The sequence below is a fragment of the Emydura macquarii genome, unplaced genomic scaffold (genome assembly GCF_026122565.2).
Source record: "Emydura macquarii macquarii isolate MOO-44397 ecotype Brisbane River unplaced genomic scaffold, CSIRO-AGI_Emac_v2 contig_1483, whole genome shotgun sequence".
NCBI lineage: Eukaryota > Metazoa > Chordata > Testudines > Chelidae > Emydura > Emydura macquarii.
In genome coordinates, this window is record NW_027131620.1 from 3,871,594 (window position 1) to 3,882,670 (window position 11,077).

Sequence of the window (11,077 nt, forward strand, 5' to 3'; positions counted from 1 at the left end):
AGCTGCACCACCGCAGTGCGTCTGGTGAAGAGGCTGTACGCCGATGGGAAAGCATCTCCCGCCAACATAGCACTGGTGTGGACAGTGCGTAGGGCGCTGTAACTCGTGTTGCTCGGGTGTGTGTGTGTGTCTTTCTTTTTCACACTCCTGGGCGACGTTAGATCGACTTAAGCGGTAGCGTAGACCTGCCCATACCCTGAACTGTGAAGTTTTGCATTAGCGTCCCTCTCCAAGTGCTGAGGTAGAGCGATGCATTGAAAGAATCAGGCTGTGAGTGAGGACTATGCAGCAACAAGTGGATTTGTTTCCTTTAGAGCATGAAATTCCTGTTGCCACCCAGTGTGTCTGCCTTTCACCTTCTCTTTCAAAATGCCCTTACTTGTTGGTAATGCTTTATTTTTTTTAAAAGGGACCCTTCCCTTTACCAGCTTAATGTTTCTAGGTGTCTTACAATTTAAAAAAATGGATTTTTGAACCTGTAAATTTTATTTAAATGCACACAGAGCACAATAAACGTATGGATCCAGCCTTCAGTGGTGTGTTCTTGAGTATGCATACTTCCTCTTTTTTTCAACCAATGGTCCAACAGACCCATTCCCCTCTCATTCAGATCCCTCTGGAGGGCTCAGTTCTGCCTATAAGACACCTATAAGAATTGAGTTGAGCTATTCAGGTATCCTACTAAACAGCCACACGTTTCTGCTTCATGGTGCTGTGGCCTCTGCTTGGCTGAGTAACTGGTTTTATTGCTTGTACCCCCTTCCTTCGTGGTGGTTCCGTTAATCTCTTGGTTGCACCATGTCTGAGTTTAGAGTGAAAGCTTGGTGGGGCAGGGCCCGTGTGTGTGTTGATATCAAGGTGCCTAGTATGCTTTTGGATGCTGTCAAATCTTTTTAGATTAGTCATCCACACTTTGTTCTGTAAAAATTAGGTTTTGCTGACTTCGCACTCCAAAGATGATTCTGAGGGTTCAGCAAAGGTCCCCTTTTAACCTCTCTTTATTTGTGCCTATACAGCGCACACCTGTCCTAACCATTGCACGCTTGCTTTATAAATTGATGACGTTGTGCGACGTGACTTTAGAATACAAAGTGCGGGTAGAGGCACTGTAGCAGGTTAATTCCATCTTAGACTCACTGTCGGAAGTCGCCAACGATTAAAGCCTGGGGCTAGTAGACATTGAAAGAGACCAAGGTCTGGCCAGTCATGATACAGCCTCTGTGACAGCAGTTAGCTGCACAGCCGTCATTCTCGGCCCCAGCGCTGGTTGTGAGAGCGAGGATGGAGCAATGCCTCGGTTCCAGTGCTAATACTAAAAGTAGAAACCCCAAGTACTGTCTCTTGCTTTTGTTTGGGGCTCTTCAGACCTCTGTCAGCCAGGCCTGGGCCCGGCTGTCTCCGGCGGTCGTGTTTTGGGTGCCTGGGCTGGTGATTTTAGGTGAAGCAGTGCTGGCGCAGAGGGCCCTGGGTTTAGATAAGCTTGCAGCAGGGGATTTTCTGGAGGCCTGGGCTCCTGCCGCTGTATGAAACACGGAGGAAGGGAGATTGATGATGGCCTGCATGGGGGCAGCCCTGGGCAAGACACAACCCCAGATCTGGGGGTTCACAATCCAGGTGTGAAACTTCAGTCCAAGCCCACCAGGGCCGTCCCCCTTCCTGCTCGCCATGCAGGTCAAAAAGCACCTGCTTCCACCAGACAGGGCCGGAGCTGGGGGCTTAGAAACCCCCCCCCCCCCCGGGGGACTTGACGTGGGCCCTGGGCCTTGCTGGCTTCCCACGTGGCTCTTGTCCTGGGGCTGCAACAGGCGGAGCAGCTGAGACCCCCCCCCCGCCCTGCCTCTCCTCCTCGGCCGGGCCTGCCAGCGGCTGGGTCCCTCCCTCCGGCGCTCGGCGGGGCGCTCTAGCGCTCTGCTCTCCGGCCCGGGGGGTGGGACCAGCGGCGGCAAGTGCCTCTGTCCCCTCCCACCGCCTCCTGCCCTGGGCGGCTGGAGCCAAGTTCAAATGCGGGGAGAAGGACCATGCCACCGGCCGCCTCGCCTCGCCTCCCTCCCCGGCCACTTGCAGATGTGGGGGTCGGCGCCGAGAGCGATAAATGGTGAGTGGCCCCCCCGGGAGGGTGCATGGGGGGGGGGGAGAGGTTTGATCCCGGCCGGGGGGCAGCTGGCACCTGGAGGTCTGCAAGGGTGGGGGGTTGTTCAGACCATGTGGGCCCCCCTCCCCCCCACAGGAGACGCTTATTCCAGGCAGCTCGGCCGGGGAAGGAACTGGACTCATTTCCCACGCAGCCCCAGCCCCCGTGGGAATATTCCTGTCCGCCTGAGAAACCCCCCTCCCCACGGCCCGGGCTTTCCTGTAAATGTTCCCGCTATTCCGCAGCGGCCGCTGCTTTCTGGAAAGGGACGGACCAAGGATCCCCCCCCGCACCCCCCTTTTCTTGGTGCAGTCTCAGGCTGGAGCCCGTGAGTCGCCCGGGGAGCGTGGGAGGCTGTAGATGCTGGCGGGAGGATATGCGGGGTTCTGCCAAGCTCTGAGAAAAGGTCGCCGAGCAGCAGCCTGCTGGTGTCTGTAGCTCCTGGGGTGATGGGGGCAGCCGGGCGGACCCAGAGAGAGAGAAAATCCCCTTTGCAGGAGAGAGAAGGGGGCGATAAATGACTAGCCCCGAAGGGACCCATGCACTGGCGGAGGGGCCTTCATTAGCAGCCTCTGGGACTGGATTTCCTTCCCGCTCGTCTTCAGGACAGTCGTCTGCTTCCCGGCCAGCTTTAAGGCAAAGCCAACCCCGCCCCCTCCTGCTCTCCCGGCTGCAGGGGTCTCACCCTGGCTGGATCGGCAGGCCAATGCAAGCCAGGACATCTGTCGGCTGCTTTCTGCTGGGGCAGGGTCTGTCCGTGCCCCGGTTGGTCGGTATGTCGCTGAGGTTAGTGCATGTGCCACCAGGAACTGCTCTATCAAGAATGGTGATTTCCCTTATCTGCCAGTGTTTGTTGACGGATTAAAACCAGGAAGAGCCGGATTAGCCCCTCCAGACATATGCAAAGCAGAGTCGAACATGCTGAGTTTTTGTACAGGGCTGCCCGTTCGCAGACCTGTTCTTAGCCTTCCAAACAACACTGGTCCTTCCACAGAAAGAGGGGACCTTCACTTGTCATGCATGCTACTAACAAACATTCAGAGATGCAGATTGTGAAGTGTGTGTGTGGGGAGGGCGGCAAAGCCTTTACACTCTCACGGAGAGAGAATGGATCATCCCCAGGCACATGAATTAACTGTAATAACTTTTTCTTCTTGTGCCAGTGACCTAGAGAAAACAGTTCAGATGATTTATAGTTTATGGTCTCCCTTCCACAAGGGTGTCTCTCTTACAGGCACCCCTCCACTAGGCTGGTCACATGAGTGGTGGGAATTGTGGGTCATAGTCTTTGAGGGTGTATCCAGCCTGTCTTTTTAACTACGGCCTGTATTTCTTCACATCTGAAGGACTGAAAATGTAGCTCCCATCCCAGCTGCTTGGAAATGGTGCCAGTGTTGCTGTAGTCTGGAATTTGCTGTTTAGGGAAAGGGCTCTTTACTTAATAGTTCAAGTAAAATTGCATGGCCTTCTTTGCTCTATAGGGAAACCTTCTTGAGTAGCCATCGTTGGATTTTGGCCACTGTCTGCATGGAAAGGGAATATTCCTTTCTGCAGCGAAATGAATGGTTCTGAATGTTGTTTATCTTTTTTATGCTGGTTTTGAAGTTCTCTCTGGGGTGACCACTCACGTCTCTTGGGGAGATGTACAAAGCTGTGCAACTGGCGTACGAGGAGATTCTGCCCCCAACAGAACACGAATAGAACTGCTAATTGCACCCCCTATGCTGGGGCAGAAGGAAACTTAGATCATCTCTCCACAGGTCCAAGGGTCATTGATTTTCAAAGACCGGACAAGCACTAAGATAAAATGTATTTGCTCCATCCATTCAGCAGTCTCAGATATCAAATCTCTGGCTTCAGTGCTATGCCATGGCTGGTATCAGTCCTGCGTGGAAAGCATGAAGCCTGAAGGTTTGACTAGGGAGCCGTGCTGCACCAGTGAAAGCGAAGAGCTGCGTCGGCTATTTTTTCTCATTTAGCCAGCGAGGGTGTCTATCTTGTTCTTGTGTGAGCCCACTCAACAACTGGATCAAAGGAACTTTTTGAACAGCTGGAGCAAACACAGAACTGCACCGTGCAGAACCACTGCACAAGAGACCACGTGTCTGTCACTGGATTTTATTGCGCCTGTATTTTATATTCAGCGCATTTTAAAATGTGACCGAACAGGCTTCCCACACACCATCCATCCTTCTGGCTATTCAGGCCTTCTCTGTCCCTATGCACCTTTATATGACAGCTGCTCCCAGCTTTGATTGGACACACAAAAACACCTCTCCAAGGACTGAGATGGTTTTGCCATTAATTCTAAATGCAGTCTTTGGATTTGTCTCTGAAATGGCCTGAGACCGTCCTACCTAAGCCTGCCGGAGCTGCAAGCTGGGGTCAAACTGAAACTCCTTTGCTCTAAAAGGAGAAGGAATTGCTGGCAGCGTGTTCTCCAGAGGAGCTTCTCAGCCTTGGCATTTCCTCTCCTCTGGTCTGATAAAGCCCAGATCTGTCGGGAATGCTGCACCTGTGCCTAGTTAACTTACCCATGGACATGTATTCCCGAAGGATACCATATTTATATGCACTCTTAATACTTTCCACTTCTTATATAGGAGATCCCCACACACACGTCACCTGTGCAAATGGGCGGCCGGAGCCTGAGTCCACGTTGACCCCTCTCTGCACAGCCGACTATTCTGCTTTTCAACGACACAAAGAGAAGCCAGCTTCCTTTCAGCCTGCACGGCAAAGCGAAGGCCAGGTCTCCAGCGCCTGGCGGTGTATAATGCTGACGCTGAGTTGTTCTTTTCCCGTCTAGATTCTCCCCAGGACTCTCCTTTGTGCTGTTCTGCTGCTGGTGGTCGGATCGGTGCTGAGCAAGGGCAAGCCGGGGTGCAGCATTGTGGAAATCCTGCGACAATACCAAGCCGTGATCTTTGATGAGCTCCAGAACCTGGTGAGTGAAAAATCCCCGGCAGGCAGGTGTGTATGAAAATGTAGCTCTCTGGCATGTGTTGTCTTAGACCGTGTCGTCTCTTTGGGGGCAGGGACTACGGCCTCCATCCTACCTGCGTCTATAGGCATTGCTGGAATATACCTGTATTCACTGAGAATGGGAAAGGCGTACACACGCAGAGCCACTGGAATTCAGCTGCCAAGGCAACAGGAAACCCTCCGCCCCCATGACAAATGCCAGATCTTTATAAAGAGCGCAGTCCCCACCCGGTCAAGGCAGCCACAGAGCTTCATGGGGAAACGTGCTGCCTTCCTCAGTTCCGCGCACCTTCTCCCCGGCGCAGAAAGCTCGCGCGATGCAGAGAGCGTGAAAGAGTAACTTCGGGGGCGGGGTAAAGGCCCGAAACTGAGCCGCTTGTAACTCTTTTTTACACAGAAAAACTTGACTGGGCCTGCAGGAACCCCAAGGAGGGGCACAGGGAGAACTGGCCTGGCCTGCCGCTCTAACAAGGTAAATGCTGGCTGCTAGACAGATGTTTTGTGTGTGTGTGTGTGTGTACACACCAGTGCCCTATGAAATCAGGACTGCTCACGTGTCACCAGCCCTGTACTGCCAGCTAATGCCTCCCGTTAGCTCGATTAGCGCCCTATGTATGTGGGACAGGATGACATGGGTTCTCTCCCTGTTCATGTGCGTGTGAGAAAGAGAGTGAGTGTGTACAATACTGTGACACACACAAGGCCATCTTGGAGTGCGCGTGGGCAGGCCATTTGTCTGGTTTTAAGCCGAACTCTCCTTTTTTTTGGGTGGTTTGTTCCCTGTCCGATCCTGAGACGGAACCAGCCGTGGTTTTGGACAGGGGACGCCGTTCCACCCCTCCTTGCTGTGACCTTACCCGCATGGTGCAGCCAAGGTCACGCCAGTGGGGGTGGAGCAGCGCGCTCTTCAAAATGGCATCTGCGGCGTGACCTCCTGCACGTCACGTGCCAGGTGGCGCCGGTGGGATGGGCCCACGCCATTCCCGGAAGCGCTGGCTAATCTGGGGATGCCTGCGTGGCCGCCCAGACTGCACGGCACTTTGCTAGCCCTCATTCCGCGGCCAGTCAGCATTTCGCGGCAGCAGACGCGTGGCTGGGTGGTGGTTCCTTGCACTCAGCGGCAGGCAGCGACTGGCACTCGCTCTCTAGCCAGTGTGGTACCCTGCTGTAGTGAGACACAGCCTGCCCACGTGTGTCGGAGAGTCACAGACGCTCCAGTCTCGCTCTTGATGCTGGTGTGACAAGTCCGTGGCCGCTGTACGCCAGGGCCTCTCAGCACTCCAGGGCGACAGCAGGGGATATAACCACCGTTCACTGTTGGCACCGTTATGCTTCCATCCAGGAAGAGGCCGTGGTGCGTGGATTGCCGTGTGCGCCCCTGGCACACCGAGGATTGCTGGTAACACCTGAGGGTTTTGCCGTTTGCGCTGCGCTGAATTCCTGGCCGCGGCTTTTTTGCTGCTAAGAACTGAGGGCTTTTTTCTTTTGTATTTAAACAACGGGGGAGGAGATCATTCAGAAAAAGGAAGATGGACCTGCCCAGGCCCCGCCCTTTGAGTGGCAGCCGTTCTAAGGTGCAGGTTGATGGGCAGATTAATGCTTGCGTCACTTCCACAATAGCACCGCAGTCTCATGTCTTATTCCCCAAGCAGTCAGCAGAACAGCTTCTCTCAGTTGTATTCTAGTGGGGATTACGGTATAGAGTGGGGGGAAGGGATTTTTTTTTTTTGGCAGGGCTGGACGGTGGCTGTATTTTGGGGCACTGATTATTCCAGTGCTCTAAGACTCCGTGACTCCAGGCTCGTGTTAAGCCAGGATTCCTGGGTCCTCCCTCCTTAATCATACTGTTCTCTACGTGGGTTGGCTCTGCATATCAGTATGCTTGCATCCTTCCTTTTTCAGGAGCAGAAAATCCTGCTGTCTATCTCCACCATGAGCATGTCCCTGAGGGACATGATGAGAGGCCCATGGAGGAATTCGGAAGTGGTGGCTGTGACGAAGGTGGCCAGCAACACGGAGACTGTGACCAAACAGAACTGCAGGAAAATCCACAAGGTCAGGACTTGCTTTGCTCCTCTGCCGTCCAGTTGGCCCAGTGCAAACAATAGCAGCCCTGCGTGGGCACGTCCTCACCCACAATCCTGATCGTCCAAGATCAGGGCCATAATTTGAGTCTGGAGTGCATCTGTTTTGCACCTCCTCCCAGCTAAAATGAGCTAAGTGAGTCTGATTCGCTCCCAGGCTTTTCCCCTGGCATCTCAGTCCAAAGGAATACTCCCAGTGGAGGCTTCGCCCCTGGGGAGCCTTAGCTCTGACCCGCTCCGAAAATAAATGCAAAGTAAAATGAAGGCCTCTTCCTCCAGAGTCCCTGTCCTTCCCAGCACCTAGTCCACGGAACGGCTGCCCCAGAAGAGGGATCCCTGTTGGGGGAGCTGCCCCATTGCCCCAGACTGCGCTGTGCACATTCCAGCAGGACGCCAGCATAGAAGCACGGCTGCAGAAGGCAGCAGCCTTTTCAAGGATCCCGGGGAAACCCCTGTCTGAGAGCCAGCCTCTCCCTGCGTGGCACTCACTAGTGCAGAACTCATTCATGAATACTCTCCACCAGGGAGAGTTGCGGGGCGGGGAAGGGGAAGCCCAGGCTGAGGGACTCCCTTTGGTTTGTGTTTGATGCCCTTGTGCAAGACTCTGCCAATGAGCTCAGGTTACCTGGCACAGCCCCAGGGAATCCCTGGCTCCACCCCTCCTCCACCTAATTTGTCAGAGAAATTCATGCATTTGGTGTGGTCTCATTGGGGGATGGGGCTGCCTGGTCTGAACAGCCAAGGGCAGCTCCTATGAAAGAAGTCTGATTCTGGGGAGGGAACCATTTCAAGTCGTCTGATGAGCCGATCTTGCCTCTCCTCCACCTGCCAGGTGACTCTCCTCCCTGCTAGGACGTGTGCGCGCTGCATTCATTAGCCAATATCCAACGCTGGGATTATTGATAAGGATGTTGTTGAATATAGATACACACAGAGGGAGAAACACCTCCGTGCCCCCCTCCCCCCCTTGGAAGTTTTGCCTTGGAACGTTCCGCCAGGTTGGAAAACCCCCCCACCCCACCCCCCCGGGAGTGATGCTTGATGGTACAAACCCCCACCTGACAGGTGGCCTCTCTCCTGTGCTGCTGGATGCACAAGTGCCCATTGGGACGGATGCCCGGCTATCCAGCCACGCGCACGTAACCCATTGGTGAGTGTCTTGCAGTTCCCAGCCCCTCGCCAGTGGGTTACATGCGGGCTTGGGGACCCTCCTCTTCCCGGGCTATCTCCCCACCTGTTGTGTTCCCCCCTTCGTGCAGGAACAGCCCTGGTCTGCTCTCCGTCCTGCTCCAGCGTCTGTATCGAGGCCACGGTGTTCCTTGCTGTGACTGTTTTTCTTTCCTTGCATGCTCGCAGAAGAGTCTGTCAACAGCGACCGAGAAGCCACGACACAGAGGCCGGGGCGGCAGGAGAAAGCAGCGGAAGGAGGTGGCCCGCATGGTGGAAAACCTGGTCACCTGCTGGGAGAAGCTGTTCTCTCTCCACTCGAAGGACTGGGACACACAGGGCCAGTCGGCGGCGGCGTAAGCCGCGCTCCCCGGGGGGTGCTGAGCACCTGCGACTGGAACACAACCTTCATGCCGGCCAGTAAGCAACCCTGGTTTCCCGGAAACTCCTTGCCCTCTGATTTCTTGGCTCTGCCATTGAGCGGAGCAGGTAGTGCCGGGGCTTGTTTTCCATTGCATCCCACCCTTCTCTGGCCGGGTCCGGAGAGGGACATCTCTTAGGTCTTCCTGGAGCGCCCTGCCACTGTGTGCCAGGCAGCAAATACTGAGGGTCAGATTCAGCCCTGAAATCAACTGAGTGGCATCAGTAGATGTCAGAGTTGAATTTGCTCCTTTGTTCGGAATAACATTTCCCCAACGGGTGCCCCGGTTCCGGCCGGTCTGTGTATTAGGCATTCGGGAGGACAGCGTGTTCAGCAGGCCGTGCGAGAAGAAGGCAATAGTGTTTAATGATGCTCCCGCATCATGCAAATGCCTTTTGTCTGCTAGGAAATCACTAGCACTGAGGTGGGATCTGCTGCTTTCCGGGCACTGTTTATTGACACGCACCGCTGGCTTCTTGTACTGGAAGGCGTTGGGAAGAAAGCTCTCTAACTCCCGAAGGGACGGTGCTCAGGAGCGGCTGGGCGTGGTAGCTGTGTTGGCAAGTCGTCTAAGATCCCCCTGGCGTTCCATCGGTTTGAACTAGTTCTCTCTCCCTTCTTCTTCCAACCTGGGTGGGAAGCTCTGCCTTGCTCCCAGCAGGCTGGTGCGGAGAACGGAAAGGATTTTAAACAGCAGATCCCGCCTCCAGGAAAAACCCAGGGAGAATACGCAGTGGAGCCCCAGCTCTGCCTGTATCTTCTCTCCTGGCCGTCACGCTTTGGGATGGACGCTTGCAAGAGAGCAAAGGTAAAGCCGAAGGGCTGTAGGAAGGGGGTTGGTGACTCAAGAAGTGGTGCTCCTCCGTCTGGGTCATGGCTGGACGGATGTTGCCTCGTGGTGCTAAGGGGAAGGCTGTGCTGTCTCGATGTAAAACCAGCCTTTAATCGCTCTTCATTTATGCTACTCTGACTACTGTCCTCGTCTTACCAGCCAGACAAATCCCCTGTTTGTAGCTGAGAGCAGCAGAGCTTGCCCTTTGATCCGGTCTAGAAAGTGAGGGCTTTCTGTGCAGCTGTTCCTGGTATGACTCTAGCCCTGGACCTGCTCCCGTTAGCTTCACCGGAGGACACGACTTGCCGTGGATTCAGGCTGAGAGTGCGTTAGGACCTTCAGGGACGCCCTAACCGGTGACTGTCAAGAGAGGCCTTGTATCCCTCCAAGCTGGCCTAGAGGCCTTGGGACTCGGCTCCTGCTCGTGATGCTGGAGGTCAGCGGTTCAAATCCGGTTCAGAATTGTTTGATCACAATGGTTCCTTCTCGCCTTGGAATCTCTGTATCCCCTTCTCTTTGTGGGAGAAATACCATTGCTGTAGCCACGGTGGCAACCAAGCCCTGATTTAGATGGGTGGCCTTTAGTCACCATATCTACTCAGTCAGAAGCATGACGCCATGGGGCAGGTTCTCTGCTGGCGCTAGGGAGCCCCAGTCCATTGCAGTCAGTGGAGTTGAGCCCACGTATGCCAGTGGTGGGCCTGGGTAAATAGGAGTTCAGGAGGGAGCTGGTCTAAGATGCACTGAGCACCGGCAGCTCCCCGAGAAGCACCCAGGCCTTGCAGATACTGATCCCTCTGAGGAGCAGCCGCCCTAGTGCAGACAAGTAAATGTCAAAGGCAGTTAGTGGAGATAGTAAAGGATTTAATTGACTGGCTGCCTGACATTTAAACCCGAGCCTCCCCGAAGGAGCGGCGTCAGAAGGGAGCCCGTTTTCCATGCACTAAAGCACCATGCGGAAATCCAGCCAAGCCCCTTCGAATCCACAAGTCTGGGAAGTGCATAAATGCCCGGCACATCCACGGTAGAAATGCCGTGACGATGATGGTGATAAAAAAAAGAAGCAGATGGTGAAGGAGTGGAAAGTTTGTGACATGCAGAACGGCTTTTCTCTTACCAACCCCTTCGGCCGGCCTCCAGTTCTTGGGTTTGAACTCTCCAGTGTTGGCAATAGTCTCGCAGAAGCTTGAAAATAAAACTTCTTCCCCTAAAGATTTTGGGTATTTTATCTAGAAAACCCTGATTCCTCCCCCTCCTCTCCTGCCAGGCTCTTAGGGAGCTTGTTCAGCCGGCGTGGCAGCCTGGCCACTATGACTTTGCTACTTTTTTTTAGCCATGCTAGTGGGATTAAAGCGAACGCAGGTCTGGCCATCCTTTCCCTTCCTTGCTGTCAAAGTACAGTCAGGGCTCTTCAGTCTGGGGACCGGATTTTATCACTATACCAGAACCCCCTCTGC

General features: G+C 54.4%; 1 protein-coding gene across 1 annotated transcript; it reads left to right on the forward strand.

The window, feature by feature from the left end:
- Positions 1-1,865: 1,865 nt before the first annotated feature.
- CUNH20orf204 (chromosome unknown C20orf204 homolog) lies at positions 1,866-10,824 on the forward strand. Its single transcript, XM_067554596.1, has 6 exons — positions 1,866-2,095; positions 4,941-5,078; positions 5,514-5,588; positions 7,019-7,171; positions 8,557-8,787; positions 9,780-10,824. Exons 1-5 carry the CDS (start codon positions 2,093-2,095, stop codon positions 8,725-8,727), a joined length of 540 nt encoding a protein of 179 aa, XP_067410697.1. The 5' UTR covers positions 1,866-2,092; the 3' UTR covers positions 8,728-8,787; positions 9,780-10,824.
- The last annotated feature ends 253 nt before the right edge of the window (positions 10,825-11,077 follow it).